At 39.4% G+C, this 17,016-nt stretch overlaps 1 protein-coding gene across 5 annotated transcripts in view; it reads right to left on the bottom strand.

Moving 5' to 3' along the window:
* Positions 1-9,822: 9,822 nt before the first annotated feature.
* Positions 9,823-17,016, bottom strand: part of Jade1 (jade family PHD finger 1) — a 59,471-nt gene continuing 52,277 nt past the window's right edge. For 4 of the 5 annotated variants that reach the window (XM_010618869.2, XM_010618870.2, XM_010618871.3 and 1 more), the window contains exon 11: positions 9,824-13,653. In XM_010618869.2, coding sequence (XP_010617171.1) covers positions 12,743-13,653 — 911 coding nt within the window. In that variant the 3' untranslated portion in view covers positions 9,824-12,742. Of the gene's footprint in view, positions 13,654-17,016 lie in introns of all 5 variants that reach the window. The other variant, XM_010618872.2, reaches the window with a different exon arrangement.

Here is a 17,016-nt window from a genome sequence, read left to right as displayed (position 1 = left end):
GAAAGATAAGGGTCTAATTTTAATCTGTGGCAGGTTGACATCCAGTTTTTCCAACACCATTTATTAAAGAGGCTATCTTTCCTCCACTGAGGATGGTCAGCTCCTTTGTCAAAGATGAGGTAGCTGAGTACATCTGCATTTGTTTTTGTGTCTTCCAGTCTGTTCCACTGATCCTCAGGCCTATTTCTTTGCCAGTACCATGCTGTTTTCATCACAGTGGCTTTTTAATATAGTTTTGTTTTTTTTTTTTTGGCAACAAAATTTATTGTGTTACAACTGAAAGCAATCCTTGGAGATAATTTTATTCTTCACCTTGAAGAAAATTGCCTCATTAATTTATTTCCTATAAATGACGCCCCACAGTTCTTGCCTCCTCCTCATCCCCTAGTATATTTCTTTATTGAAAAAGTGCTAATGATTAAAAAAAAATTAAAACTGACTTATACAAAAATGTACAAAGTAAAAGTAATTCTTTCCAGTGTTCCAAAATCACAACAAACATTATCATTAGGTGTTTCTATTTTGTTACCATTGCCTCTTTAAACAATGTCATAATTTTACTTTATTGAGGAAAGAGCACTCCACATGAAATCTACCCTGAAGAAATTTTAAGTGTACCATATAATATTGTCAACTTGGGCACAATGTTGCACAGCAGAACAGCAGAGATTATTCATCTTGCACAATGGAGACTTTGCCCTTTCCTCAGCAGCTCACCATTTCCCCCCTGCCCACCCCTGGCAGCTGCCATTCTACTTTCTGCTTCTGAGAAGTTGACTATTTTAGATGCATCGTGTCAGTGGAATCGGGTAGGATTCATCCTTCTGCTACTGGCCAATTTTGCTCAGTATGACATCATTTTTGTAAGTCCACATTGTAACACATGACAGAATTTCCACCCTTTTTAAAGCTAAATAATATTCCGTGGTATCTGTGCATCACGTTTTCTTTATCCATTCACTGGTGGACATATTTATTGCTCCCACACATTGGCTGTTGTCAATAGTGCTGAAAATGAACATGAATCATTGATGAAAACTGATTGCAATTCTTGAGCATAGAATAGTAGGATTTCTGGATTTGTATAATAGCTTTACTTTCTACGCTTTGGGTAACCTTCCATGTGTTTTCCAGTGATTCCATCAACAGTATAGAAGGGTTCCAGTTTCTCCACAGTATCTCTAAAATGCCTTATCCTTTTTTAAATAAGAGCTTTCCTAAAAAGCATGAGATGATCCATCTTTGTGGTTTTTTTTATTTGCAATTTTCTGATAATTACTGATGTAGAGCATCTATTCATATACCTGTTGTCATTTTATATGTATTCTTTGAGGAAAATGAGAGATACCTATTGAAATAATTAGTGTTCCTTTTTCCATTCTAATATTAATCACCTCCTTTCCAGTTGGCTCCCCTCTTTAATACCTAGGCATTCTCCAAGAGACAAATACACTCCATAGTATGCAGCTAATATGCCTTCCGTACTACCTCTGTGAATTTGAAGAACTGAAAATGATGGTTATCTCATTGCTGGGACACAATACCCGACACCCACAAGTTAAAGGAGGAAAGATTTCTTTTGGCTCCCGGTCTGTAGAGGTTTCGGTCCATAGGCAGCTGGCTCTGAGGCAGTGCAGCGTGGCAAGCAGGAAGCTGCAGGCCATCAAGCGGGCCGAGTTGTGTATATACTGTTCCCTTCCAGGCCACCCCCACAGTGACCTCCCACCAGGCTTCACCTCCAGCGTCACAGTGGGCTAAGCCAGTACTACACACCCATGACCCAGTCACCTCCCAGAAGCCTCACCTATGAGTGCATGTGGCTTTGGGGGACATCTCGATATGAGCCATGCCGGTAATTTTCCTCTCAGAAAAGTTTATTAGTTAATAATTTCTAATGTAAAAATGGTAAGTTTTTAACACTTCACTCTTAACTTCATTAACAAAGGCAGTACTGTTCTGTGAACTGTGCTGTAGAAGATGGGAAATGAGTAAGAAAGAAAAAAGGAATTATATAAATCTGAAATTGAGGACAGTGCAGCTAGTTCATTTTATTTATTTGTCTTTATTATATCTCCCTGAGAAAGAAAGGAGATATGACTGCCTCTTCTTTCTTCTGTCTAAAAATATGCGCATTGGGCCCAGCAGTAATCTTCTGATTTCTCCTCTGGTGTGGGAACTGTAACTGCCCAAGTATGGGACAACATTAGCAACCACTGGGCCTTTATTCAGTGATACTGAAGATTCCATAGCTGCGCCATCTTGCCAGAGCAATTCTTGGACAAATCAGAGCAAGAAACGTTTTACTATAAATTTGTTTTTTAAACATAATGTGTTTTATCATTTTTTGCAGACTAATAAATCTGTAATGAGCTTTTTTGCAAAAAGTTTCTCAAAAATAATTGAATTTGCTTTATTTACCTAAAAATGTGTATATATGCACACGGATGTACAGACAAAGGAGGACGCTGACTGTAGTATTCTGACGTTATGTACAAAATCTGTCCCGGGCCAGGGGTTTAGCTCAGTGGCACTGTGCCTGCCTCTCAAGTGCAAGGTCCGGAGTTTGATCCCGGGTACCAAAAAAGTAAATAAAATAAAATCTGTCCCTTTCCAAAATATATACAGCTTTTGTGCTAATACTAATGCTCTTTGTATGTATATAAAGAAGAAAACTAAATATGTAGTGTTTCAGTAATAGAAATCATAGGATGGAAGTTTCTTAAAAGTAATTCTTTTTTTTACAGCACTAGCAACTCCTAGGCCAGGAATTTACCACCAAACATTCCCGAGGGCCCCACGTTCCCACAGATGAGCCCACTGTATGTGCCTTGACCCCTCTTATCTCTTCTGCTCTGCTTGGAAAGTATATTGGAATGTAAGCAAGGGAGAATGACATCAGGGATAACTTGAATCTGCTCTAATTTATTTTTAAATACATATTCTTAAAGTGAAGTATTTTGTTTTTAGTAGCAAATTACTGGGGATCACACTCAGGACCTTGCACTTGCAAGGCAGGCACAGTGTCGCTGAGCTAAATCCCCGACACAAATTACTTTTGATATTGTGAATAGCTTTTGAAATTCACTAAGAGGCAGCTCACTTCCTCTCAAGATGGCCTAATTCTTTTTCTGACGGCTTTTTTTTTTTCTTACTGGTACCGGTTCACAAACTTGATTTTTTTTCCATGATTCTGGTTGCAAACCGAGTTAGATGAGAACCAAATCAAATTCAGAGGTTAGGTTCAATGTTGACTTTATGGGGAAATTTGGTTCTTGTCCAGTTCAGTTTGCACCCAGAATTGTGGAGAGAATTGAGAACTGAGTTCATGAACCAAGGCAACACTATATATGTTTATAACGCACAATTATTACATTCATCTTGGGGATCTTGGGGAAATGGTGTGGGACATTCACATCTCTTTTTTTTTTTACCCCCCTGGTACGGGGATCAAACAAACTCAGGACCTTGCATTTGTTGGGCAGGTGCAGTGCCACTGAGCTAAATCCCCAGCCCTGCACTCACATCTTAATTTTTATTTTCCCTCTCCTTCCTCCCCTCCCATCTCACCCCTTCCATAAATCCTTTTCCTATCTCCACAGTCTTATCTCCGTTTACTATCTGTTTTGTTTTGCTCTTTGAATTCTTTATACTTTGCACTTCTCATATAAGATAAGTATGCAGTATTTAACTTTCTCTGATTTACTCCATGTAACATTATGGTCTCAAGGTGCAGCCTACAGACTTTTCCTATGAATGACTCAGGTTTATTCTTCCTGAGAGCTGCATAGTACTCTGTGTGTGCATGCGTGACATGTGTCACGTTTCTCTATCCACTCAGTTTTTGGTGGGCGTATAGGGCCACTTCCATAGTTTAGCTGTTACAAATTGTGCTGCTGAAAAACAAGGGTACACATGGATCCCTGTCATATGATGTCTTTAACTTTTTTAGGAAGTTACCTAGAAGAGGTATAGCTGGGCCAAATGGAATTTCTACTTTTAGTTTTTTTGAGGACTCTCTATCCTGATTTCCATGGTTCCCAACAACTTTGACCATTAGAAAATCCTTCCTTATAGTGAACTATAGTGTCTCCCTGCCTTAGTTCCATACTGTGCTACAAAGTAAGTCTAAACCATATTTCAATGGCAATTTTAAGCTTTGTGAAAATAGTGTGCCCCCCCCCGTGCTTAGTAAACATCTTCATTTTCTCAGAGGACTCCGTTTTGAGTTCTGCTTGACCAGTCACTGGTCTCAGGGAACTATGCTCAGTCAGTAACATTAATTCCCATGTTCTAGATGGTGACAGAGGATGGGAAGAGGGTGAGGGATCCTCGCCTCCGTGTAGGGGGACAGTGTTTTCGGCTCTCGAGGGAATAGATCTGCCTTAGACTGTACCCTTCCCCCACCCTAAGGAGATTGTGACAAGTTGTCTAAGAAAGTATGCTGAGCGACACTTATAGCCAGTGATTCACAAAAATGTACATATATGATACGTCTGATCAGTGTTCGAGATCAGAAAACCTCACAAACATGCCCTAAAGAGAAAACATGAGAATTATTGTTCTAACGTCTATACCTCCATTAATGTAACTTAAAAATGTTATTTTATGAATTTTGGGATTACTCTTTGACAGATATTGAGTATATTGTTGACAAAACTTCTTTTCTTTTTCAAAGGTTTTTTACTAAGCTAAACCTTTGCCCCAGAAACGGCACTCATCTTTATATATCTGGGGTCATTTTAGCTCCTAATTCTGTCATCTAGCTTGTTAGTCCTGAGCATAGGGACCAAGTCTGTCTTATTTGGTTTACTGTATGTCTTGCATCCCAAACAATTTCTGATTTGCAGTGAATGCCATCTACAGATTTGATAAACATGCTACTCTTATTGTTAGGCAAATCTCTGAAAAGATGAGGAGGACTCTGAGTGCAGAGTTTCTTAACTCCTACCACCCCAGTTCCCTTACTTTGTAACAAATGAGCACCTGTCTGCTAGAGTCATTTAGCCTGTTTTTAATGTGGCCTGTGTCATAATCCAGTAGGTTAGGATTGGGACCTATCCTAAGAACATAAGAAAGACCCAGCCTTATTTGCACCATACTACTCATATTCCCGAGGCCTAATCTAGTAATCCTGTCCAAGAGGAAAACTCCTAACATTTATTCCACATAACATCCTAGTAGTTGTTGCATGCTCTTTACATGTTTATGAGAACCTTCAGTTTGATAAGGCATCATAGAAATTTTCGTTTAATATTTTTTCAAGGGCAGCAAGTCCCTTTTTCAAATAAGGAATCAGAGTGTATTGTCATTGATATATAAGGAAAACCATTATTACTTAGATCTGTGGAGATTAAAAATTTGAGGCCAGTAGCTCCTTTTATGAAATCTATTCCAGAGGATAAAAGAGAATGAAAGTTATAATCACATTCCTACAATACCCAAAAGAATCCTTTAGACAATCTCCCTGGATCTATGATTAACATGCTGATCTGTATTAATATGTATTGTTGAGAATGTGTCAAGGGCTCCAACACCCCTGCCAGGTAACTATTATCATTTCCTTTCCAAAGCTGTAAAGTACGGTAAAAGCTAAATGATGTGCCCAGAGTCACAGAGCTGGTAAGTGGCACAGATGGGTCCAACCAGATCTACTCGGTACCACAGTTCCTTCTCCTGTGCAGCAGTGTTTCTTTACCATCTGCAGAATCCACACTTTCACCACCCCTCCTATTTGCTGACATTGATTGGGTTCTTGGCGAAGCCCAGGATGGAATTTCATCTGGGTCAGGAGTCTTGAACTCACATAAACTGCTAGAGAGTGTCACACATTAGGCGACTTTTCCAGCATCTAGTCTGTCCTTTTCAGTTCAGGGATCGATGCCCTTGATGGAAAATGGAAACGAGGATTTGGAAGAATTCTACTTCCACTTTTCCATTCTCCAACCGTGTAGCAAGTCTGAGCTGTGAGCCTCTTCAGTCTTAAGTTGTTTGTACCAGGTTTATGTTTTTGTTTGTATGTTTGTCTGTTTTGCTCTCTGACCCTAATCCAAAGAGTTGTCAAGTTACATATACACTTGGAAAATGTCCTAGAGAGAAAAAAAAATCATATCCAGTGGCATTTGAGAATTTTCAAATGAAGAAAAGGAAGTGGTTGTAACCTAAATATAAGTAGTATAAAGTATAATAATAAGTAAATTATAGATACTTCTTTTGAAAGTTTGCATATTCTTTGAGTGATGAGTTTCACTAATGTTAATCTAAATAAAAATCAATATATGTTAAATATAGTTAGTAATTGTAAAGAGGCTAATTTGTTTCTTTGTTGGTTTGTTTTTGCACTGCAGATTGAACTTCCACTTGTGAGGCAGGCGGCAGCAGCACTGAGCTAAATCCCCTGCTCTTATTTCTTTTCTTGTACAAAACATAGTGTTTTAAAGTATGATGTTTGAAAGGTATTGGAATTAGTTGAACCAAAGAGCAGAAGCATTTGATATAAAAAATAAATAAATAAAAAGAGCTCCAGCAATTGGAATTAAGCAGGAGCAAAGCCAAACTGATGAGAAAAGGAAGTCTTTTTAGGCTGCTATGCACTGGAAAGAAACACTATAGGAAAACATTTGCTTTGCGAAGAAACTGTTTTACATTGGTAATAATGTTGAAATTAGAGCCATCAGCCAGATAAGTGGGTAATTAAGCTATAACTATTAATAAATGTACTAGTAGGGCCAGGGATTTAGCTCAGTGGTCCCACCACCTGCCTCACAAGCACAAGGGCCTGAATTCCATCCCTGGTACCAAAAAATAAATACATGTACTACTTAAAACTCAGCCATATACAAGCCAAGCAGTGAAATATCAGGGCATCCTGGTGACATTAGGAGTAATGGTACAAGCCGAGCATGGTGGCACCCATGCCAGTAATCCCACCACTCTGAAGGCTGAGACAGGAGGATTGCCACAAGTTCAAGGCCAGCCTACATAGTGAATTCAAGGCCACCCAGAATTCATAGTGAAACCCTGTCTCAAAAAGAAAAAAGTAGGAATGACAGTATGCAGTGTTTTTATCTTCACTGCTTAATTTTAAATTGCTCATTTATTTGTAAAAATTAACTGGATTTATTATACTTTGTGCTTGACTTGAGGGCTTTGCACAGCTTCAATTTAAAATGTGAAAACAAGAACCAAGGATGTAGCACAGTGGCTCTGTGCCTGCCTCATAAGTGCAAGGTCCTGAGTTCTATCCCTGGTACCAAAAAATAAATAAATAAATAATAAATTAATAAAATGTGAAAAATTAAGCCTAATTGGAAGTCTGTTTTTACATAATTTGATTATACAGGCATATATTTTACCTGTAATTAAGTGTATGTTACATAAATGTATGTTACTAAATTACCTCCATTCTCCCTAGAATAAGGGACCATACTCCTCTACAACAGACCACACTACTATCAAGTTATATTCATGGCCTTCAGTATGTTAACATAATGTTCTGAGCCGAAGTTATTAGCTTCACTGGATAGAATTCATTGAACTAAAGAGTTCCTATGTGTAGACATCAGTATATTCAAAAACATGTGAACTGCTCTGTTGGATTATTTTTACATTTTGAGGGGCAGCGGGCCTGGGGGCTCAATCTCAGACACTGCCTAGGATTGACCCCCCAACTCTGCCACTTAACCAACTTTGAGCAGATCATTTAACTTCTCTGTGCTTCAGTTTCCTGCAAATTGGAGATAACAGTGGCATCATGTGTTAAACAGATTAATACACCTAAAATCAAACCAGTCTCCCACTTGATAAGCCCTCTTTAGTTATTGATGTCAGATGATTCCCATGAAAACCTATATAGAAAAATAAAATCAGTTTTTAAAACTTTTGGGGGGCTGGAGGTAGGTTACCAGGGATCAAACTCAGGTTCTTGTGAGGCAGGCGGTGGAACCACTGAGCTAAATCCCTGGCCCAACAAAACCAGTTTTTGTTTCAGAAGTTATCACTGTGGAGAGCATATTGGCAAAGTTGCAGCTAAGGAGAGGAGGCATTAATTTCGGCACCGTTTGAGTCAAGGAAACCAGATGAGAGGCGAAAAATAAGGCTGAGCTGAGTGAAGAGGCAGGTGCCAGCAGGACTGAGCAAACGGAAGAGACCATAGGAGGCAGCAGGAAGTAGAGTAGACCACTCCCGGGTTTCAGGCTTGGATGGCATTCTCTCAAACCCTCAGGCACCTCTAATCCAAGAAGTAATGCCCCAAAGCAGTCCATTCAGGAAGGTTGAAGCACAGATATCAAACTCAGCAGCATCAAGAGCAGCCCAAGTCAAGGAAATGGATGGGATAATTTTATCCCATTTTTCAATGACCAGGCCATCAAAGCTCTTCTACCTTGGACTGGAACACCTCATCTAATGCAGTCTGAGCTGTAAAGGGAAATCATACTGAAGATTTCAACCCTGAAGTTAATGGTGAAGTGCGTTGCAGATGGCTAATGTTTCAAACGTAGAAACCATTTTCTAATAGATTTGAGTTAAAACATGAAGATGAGCCCCTGGGGCCACACTTCCCATCACAGATTGCAAAACTGTCCATGACAGGCTCTTCGTTTGGCTCCTGGGGACTTCATTTCCCTGGGGAACTATTGTGGTTATTCAACTTTAAGACCTTGTAGGAAGAAAGTTATTTCTCTCTGGGGTCTGGCTCAGAGCAAGCAACAAAGCAGATAGTCACTAAGGAGAAAGGAGAAATAGAGAAGGTATGTACAATTCATGGTTTTAAAAACTGTCCAAATTTTTGTAAAAATTTATAGGCAGGAATGTTACCTGTTGTCTGGCAACTAATCATAATCTATGTGAGAATGTGTAAGCCAACCAATTTTGCTGTCCCCAGCAGACAGAAAGGTGCCATTTCACTATAGAGTAATTTCTGCATGTAGTGCTTAAAAAACTCTTTCCAGCAGGAAAACTGAAAGCTAGAAATTAGAATTAGGCTTGGTTCTGCCACAGCTGAATGCTGTGATCTTAAGACAAGTATTTTTTGAGGAAAATACATAAGCTCTCTTCTTTGCCCTTATATTCTGTTCTGTGATCAAAAGCATTCAATGGACTCTGAAATTTTTCTTGGGGTGAGGAGGTTGAGACAGACAGGGTATTATTTTGTAGCTCCTACTGGCCTCCTAACTCAGCCTCAAAAAAAAATTTTTCTTTTTTGGTATCAGGGATCAAACTCTGATCCTTGTGCTTGTGAGGCAGGTGGTGGAACCACTGAGCTAAATCCCTGGTCCTCAAAATTATTTTTAAGGCATTTTGTAAATACGGTCTTCACATTATTCAAGAACAACTTTTACCTCATAAGGCTCATTAGTTAAAACAATGTTTAAAGTCAGTAACTTCTTTCTAATGATGAAATTTAAGCCTACCGTTTACTTCCTACTATATTCTCTGTGAACTCTGAACTTTCTTTAAACACAACAACCTAAGACACCAAGATCTTACGTTTTTTTTAGTTGGGAAAACTGAGGCTCTTAAGGTTAAATAACTTAGCCAGGGTCACGTGGCTGGCAAACTATAGTTGACCCAAAAGTCTATGTTGCTTCAACAATTAGGTGTTTTCAGATCCCAACTTGTATTCTGGAAAAAACTCCAGATGAGGAAGACTAAAATCCAACTCTTAACACTATAGAGCCAGAAAGTAGCCCAGGTATATCTGTGCCCCTCCATAATCTTAGTATGTGCCCTACATACAGTTCTCATTCCTGACCTAAATAAATGCGTAGTAAACAGTGACTTGGGACATAACACCCTTTAAATGTTTAGCACAAGCACATTTCAAGACACTTTAAAATGTATTGCAAAATGTACAGCATTTATTCACATACAGACCAAAAGGCACAAATTCTACTAAATAGTTCCAACAAAAAAATACAGCTGTCCTCAACTAGTTTTATAAATACTTTCAAAAAGGGGATAGAAATAAATACAGGATTGGGTCATGTAATATAAAATAGTCATCTCTACATATACTTTGTTTAATTTCTGATTTTTAACTCTTCATGCACCTTTTTTTTTTCAATTTTAGCTGAATGGACACCAAGCTAGGCACATAGTGAAAATCCTCTGTACAAGGTTACAAATGTAATGACAAGTTTGTCCATTTCAAAATAATTGATTTGTACACAACACATAAAACCCTTCATTTAGATTTTGAGTTTATAACCTAACAAATGACATTCCAGGCAACTTTACAAAAGTTTTAACTAGCCTACATTTTGACATAATACACTGATCATAATCAAAGATATTTCTTGGTCAGGATGCACAAGGAAAGATGAAAAAAAGAAAAAGAAAAAGCAAATGGTTCCATACTAATAGAATGCAAGAGGGTAGGTTGAGCTGGTTGCTGCTTATGGCCACCTCATACAGAGTTCCCAGCATGACATGAAACTAACTTACAAAGCTATCATTATCCCGTCAAAGAAACCTTGCTCTATACCATTTGCATTTTGAAGCAGGAATAAAAAGTGTGGGCTTTTATTTTTTGTGTTTTGTTTTTGTATGGGTTTTTTTTTTTTGTGAGTCTTTTGTTTTTGTTTTTGTTTTTTGGTTCAGCATAACTTGGAACATTTGAAAGCTTTTCAACCTAAACATGGGGAAAAAATAGGTAAGGCATTATTTTTGCACAAAACTAGCATTCCTCATAGTGCAAATGAATCTGATACCTCTTATAAATGGTGAGAGGTCATATACTTACTAGATTAATTTAGATTTTCTATGGCTTCACAAATTATCCTTCTATAAATTCTACTCTTGCCCAGAGCTGTTGCTATAATCAAAAGATAACTGTAGATAGAGTCCAACCTTCTCCTGTATCCAGCAAAAGGTTTTTGCTCATATGCAAAAACATCTAAATTACTCTACAAGTGAATGTACAACCTGGATTCAGAAGAACCTTCTAATATCTGTAGCAACAAGCTCACCTGGACTGCATTCTTTCACAATGAGTCCCATAGCTCAAAAATAGTCAATCTAAAAACCTGGGTCATTCTTTCCCCTCCCCTGAATTAGCTACTAAATGTACTTGAAAGGTAAGACTTGATTCGAAATGTCATACATACAATGGGGATGCATCAGATCTACTACTTGATCCTCAGATAAAACTTGCATAGCAAGATGGAATTCAATAAGCCTTTTGTTTCTGTTGACAATCATCTGGAAGACTTGAAAGTTAACTACAGAACTCAAAGCAGTATTCATTAAGTATAACAATGTCCCTGCCACATGAAAACAGATGTACAAATAAATCGGAAATCTGAATACTGATATTAACAAACCGAAGGGTAATTTAGGGGAAGCTGGGCTTCTTCCAATTGTCCGTAATTCTAAATCTCATTGCTATTTAAACTTTCCTTAAGTTTGATTCACAACTACACTGAATTCCAAAGAAAGTTAACAGGACCTTAACACTATCCACTGTCTTAATACATGTACACTACAGTGAGTGCAAAAACAGAACATTGTACTCAAATTTAATGCTAAATTTATTATTGCTGATAACTTACTAGTTATTGCCATTTGCAATTAGAAAATCGAAGTTACAAATTAAGAGTTTAAAACTCTGACTCCAGAAAACCTATTTTCAAGGGTACACTCTAGTCTCTTTCCTGCATAACCTTGGTCAATAGTAAGAACTTAGCACAACTTATTGCCTTTCTATTGTTTTAAAATATAATCTATTTTTTTGTTGGTTTTTTTTGTTTGTTTTTTCTTTTTTTTCCTTTTTTCATAAGGAATCCATTCATGATGGAAACCCGGATTCAACAACATATGCACTAGTGGCTGGCTCTGGGAAGTCCGGAGTTCATCACTTGAACTTTAATAGCCATTGTACTGTCAGAAGCCAGAAGGCCAGGTAACAGCAATGGCTAGGGAAATCCCAAGCTGGCCCAAGAACCAGTGGTTAAGGAAGAAGGTCAACAGGACTTGAAAAATTGGACCCTAACTGCCCATTCTCAAAGAGAAAACTTTCCTAACACTTTCACCTTTGCCAGTCCTACATCCACTACCCACTCCCAGGCTTCTAGCAGTGGGACCTTGTCACCAAGGTACAGCGGCCCCACCCCGGCCCTCTTCCTGTCAGCTCTTCCAATAATGACCTTTTTAAAATTCTTGCTTCCCTGACTGCTGTATTTACACATGAATTCCCTAGTGTTACTGAAACTTCAGAGCTGCTGCCTGTATACTATTAATGCAACAAAAACAGCCTTGTGGGCCAAAATGATTTCAAGATCTACCACAGTCCTAGAAAACAAGGTGTATGGGCTATAAATGGTACATGAGGGTTTCTATAAATGGCATTGATTCACTATACAGAATTAGATCTGATTCTGTATGTTCAGGTAACCAAAGAGTTTGTGCTTTGGGAAGTATGCAGAGGGTAATTAAAATTCCTGAGGCTTCTTTAAGCCTCACCCTCTTAAAAACTTAATTCATTCTTGTTTTAGTGTTTAGTCCAGGTTCTAATCTTAGCAGTGTCTCACAGTTACAATCTACTCTTCTGTTTCCACAACAAGTTGCAAATAACACAAACTTCTCATAAGAATGATTTATAAATGACTCTGGTAAAATTCAATTTGAATTGCAAGTAAATGTGTTTGTGTATCTCAGGAATAACGTGTTTCTGCTTTCCCATATCAGAGCTCTCCCCCAGCACACCCACAAGCCCCCGAGCTTCCTGCGCCACTCCCACTTGGTATCAAGAGGCCAAGATGCTTCTCCTGATGATGTCTGTCCTCCTGCTGATAGTGCTGCTGCTGTGCATGCACTTCTTTTCCGATGCCTCACTCTCTGAGTCACTCATTTCTGCATCAGGGACATACCCGTCATTCTCGCTGTCAGATTTTAATTTGCTTCTTGCCCTTTCCTTGGCTGGAACTCGGCCTAAGCCCAAATATGGGTAGTCTGAGTGCTGGTGGCAGGCCCCCTCATGGACCTCTCCCTGCTGCTGCCGCTCCCCCTTCTTTGGAATCCGGAATCCTCCCCAGTTTTTCACCGGGCTGGCAGGTGTTGTAGGCACTTTGACTGCAGTTTGATTATAGTTTACTTTGATTAGGGAGCCATTGCACTTGGGCACGATCTCCTTCCTGGTGCCGGGTGCTGACTGCCCCACTCCAGGGGAGGTGGCAGCTCTTGTGTTGTCCAGATGCCTCTGAGACACGTCTGTGGACCTGAGAGGCTTGTGACTCTGTTTAAAAGGTTTATCTTTTAAGTCTCCTTTAATGAGATCACAATGAAAACGATTGTCTCTTCTTTTCCCATGGTCTGGCATCACCACACCATTTTTCTGTTGTGCTGATATGAGACGCGCTTCGGCAAAAGTCTTTTCAAAACTCAGAAAGCTCTCTGGAACCACCAGCCCTTCCCTTCTGCCACACATGTCCGGCTGCTTTAGCAGGATCTTGCCCTCGCTCCCAGTGCTACTCTGCAATGGATCTCGCTTATGGGGCTTTTTCAGCGAATGAACCAAGGAAGTACCCATTTGTTTCCTGAAGAATGCAGAATGCCACTTCAAGTCCTCTATCTTGGGAGCATCGGGGCCCACAGAAGGACTGTTAAACAAAAGCATATTTTCCAGTGAAGAGGAAGAGCAGGAAGAAGAAGGCACACCTATGAACATAAAATCACAAATAAACATTATAGAAGCAAATCCAAAAGAATGAAATTCTAGACTTTCAGCATTGCCCAATTTATGCAAACTTCCCACCAACAGTAAGTAGAACATATAGTCACCCAGTTTGTCAGAATTTGATTTTGTAAAGATATCACCTGCTTTAAGAATCTGTACTCAATGATACATTTTTTCCTACAGCTGAAATTCACATGTCTCATGAAACATTATCAAGGACTACATTTTCCTTCAAATCAAACAATCTAACTTTCAAAATAAGTGATCTGCCTTTCATCCAAACAGAATTCCTCAGCTCATCAGTGATCCCCCTACCTGCTCAGCAAGTGTACTGTGTACATCAACCTCCCTTATGAGATTGGCACCCCAACGGGCAAGGACTGGGCTATCTATGGGTCTTTCTCCAAAGTAAGCCTTCATCGGAGTTTTGAGGATAAACACATAAATTTGTGAAATGAATAAAGAAAAATGTTTGAAATAGTTCTTGACACATAGTCAAATATTCAAAAAACCAACTCACTAATATATGAAAAATCGCTTTGTTGGATTCAAATTAACTGTCATCCAACTTAAGGACAGGTTAAATGCTTTTGCTGCACATCACAGCAAAAACATTCACAGTGTAACTAGTAAAAGCTCTTAGTTCATTAAATTAGAGGTATGACTGAAAAATATAGTGAATGTTTAAATTTTTTCAAATGCATTACAGTACATTGTCATTAATCTCCCTCAAAATACTCCTCCTCGCTTCAGACACATTTATCCCATCATTCTTGCTACTTTCTGAAGCAGTTCTGGAAGTTCCGTCGTGAGTGTCTTTAATAGCTGTTGTGACCACCTTGATGTGTGGAGTCGACGTGGGGAAGAGCCAGAAACCGAGTGGGGCCAGACCCGGTGAATAAAGTGGCTGAGGGCAACGCTTTATGTTCCTACGAGCCCGCCTTTCCACTAGACGGCACTGCGCAGCAGCTTTCCTTCTATTTTTCATCATACTTCATCAAGACATTCACCAAAGAGGACTTCCAGAACTGCTTCAAAAAGTGGCGAGAACAATGGGCTACGCTTGGTTAAAGAAAGGGGGCGCGGTTCTGAGGAGGATTCATGGCAATGATGTGTATTTTATCATGTTTTAAACATTTAAATATTCACCATGTGTGTGCATCACCCACCCCTTGTATATTAACCCTCTTCACCTGACCTGCACATAACTTCTCTTATTCTCCACCCTTTTCTGATGTTTTTGATGATCCACTGAATCCCTCGCTACCTACTAATGCATGGTAATCCCTGCTTTGAAAAACGTGAGGTGAGTTAGTAACACACTAGAGGCTCATCAGGAGGACCACATTTCTGCAGAAGCCTCAGGAACATCCAAAAGAGCAATCCTCGTGTCTATGTGTGCTCTCTCTCAAGGTCTCAACCACCAGGAAACAAGGTCCAACACGGAGCATGACAGCATGGACACTGCTAGCAAGCAGCCATAGGTGGCAGTGCTGAGCAAGTACTGCCTGGCCTCAGGGGAGGGCTTTTGTACAGTCTGCTGGCTTAGGAATGCCTGTTTGCTCACAGTCAATCATTGGAATCAACCTTCATTCTAAACTGAATATACTTCTTTGACTGAATCACATACCATGGGAAAATGGAAAAGTGAAGAAGGACCAGTCTTTCCTGATATTCTACTCTGCTTGACATGGAGCCCACACCTCTGACGAGCCCCCTAAGCACTGTTTCCACTGAGGACATCCCCACTCAGCAGAATCACCCCAGGGTTTCAACCATGGGCGTTTGAACTATGGAATAGCACATATAAATCATGGTCATCTGCTCTGCGCCCCTGGAATTATCTTACAGGTCAGGAGAACACAACCTAAAATCTGTAACTGGAAAAGAAAAGAAGCCATCCTATCGGGTTTCAAGTGCACTGTGCGTCTCACAGGAAGAATGTCACTTTCACTTGCTCGTATTTCATAGGCTGTCTCAGAATAAAAGGAGAATCTGTTTCCCTTTTCTAGAATAGCAGTAGGATCTCTCATCTACATTACAGTTCTGTAACTCAAAACACTTCCTTAACTTTCTGAGGCATCTCATTCATTCACGCAGGTACAAACCTCAGCCATAAAGCACAAAAGCTGGCTGTAGTACCCATGCAAAATGACTGAGCGAGATCAGATGAAAATGCTCTTTACAGCTTGTATTTATAGGTAATTACTCATTGCAGAACAAGAGTCACAGAATGCCTTCCAACAGCACAACTCCACAGGAACAGCTTGCATTCATGATCCCAGGCAGCTCAGCTCAAGAAGGAATAATGAAGAAGTGGCAGTTGACTTTGAAGTGCAAAATCTGAATCAAACTGTTTTAGACATCTTACTTGGAAAATTTTGAAGGTTTTTGCAAATGAACTCCAGGCTCCAGCTAATGATATACATTTGACATGTCTGGTAAATATTTAATCCTAGGGATAAAATATCTAAAATAGTATCAGCAGGTTAATGTCACTAAAACTGTGTTAACATTTCAAAAATATCATTATAAACTCCCTGAGCATTTTGTTTCTTCAGCTGACCAAGTCACTTCTTCAACATTAAGAGGTTATAAAGCCTCTTTCTTGTTTCTAAGTGTCATAATAATCTAGATAGAAAAAAGCCACAAGTGCAGAAAAATAGAGAAAAATAAAAATGCCTAAACTATGGATTCTGTACAGGGCAAACCCTAGGAACATCACTGCTGTAACCTTAGGCAGTGTTAAGTAGAGACTGCTCAAGACTCTGACAGCCAGCCTGAGACCTACCTACTCCACAACTCCAGAATTCTGCCTGGCCCACACTCAAATCGGCCTCTCTGAAATCCTCTTAGTAACTGTTTTTGCTAACAAGCATGTTAGAGGTTGATTCTACACTGAAACTCTTTCACAGATCAAAGGAATCCCAGTGAGGTTAAACAACTTGGCCCAACTTCACATTTGATCTCCAAGGAACTCATGTGTTCTCCAGCATAAAGGAAACATATATCCTCGTCCTTTTTCCAAAGTTTTGCCTGGCCCAGAGCAATGTAAAATAAAGGCACTAAACATATACATGAACATTGGTACTCTATGTCAGGAATTGTCAAAATCCCATCTACAAGGAAAAAAAAAACCTCACTGTGATTATTATTTAAGAAATGGAATGCAGCCAGGCGTGGTGGCACACGCCTGTAATCCTAGCACTCGGGAGGCTGAGGCAGGAGTATTTCTGTGAGTTTGAGACCAGCCTGAGCTACATAGTGAGTTCCAGGTCAGTCTGAACTACATAGTGAGACCCTGTCTCAAAAAAAAAAAAAAAAAAAAAAAAAGGAAAAAAAAA

The sequence above is a fragment of the Fukomys damarensis genome, unplaced genomic scaffold (assembly GCF_012274545.1).
Source record: "Fukomys damarensis isolate Sample0158 unplaced genomic scaffold, DMR_v1.0_HiC HiC_scaffold_38, whole genome shotgun sequence".
Lineage (NCBI taxonomy): Eukaryota > Metazoa > Chordata > Mammalia > Rodentia > Bathyergidae > Fukomys > Fukomys damarensis.
Note: the sequence above shows the minus strand (reverse complement) of the source record. Positions and strands in the feature narration are given on the sequence as shown.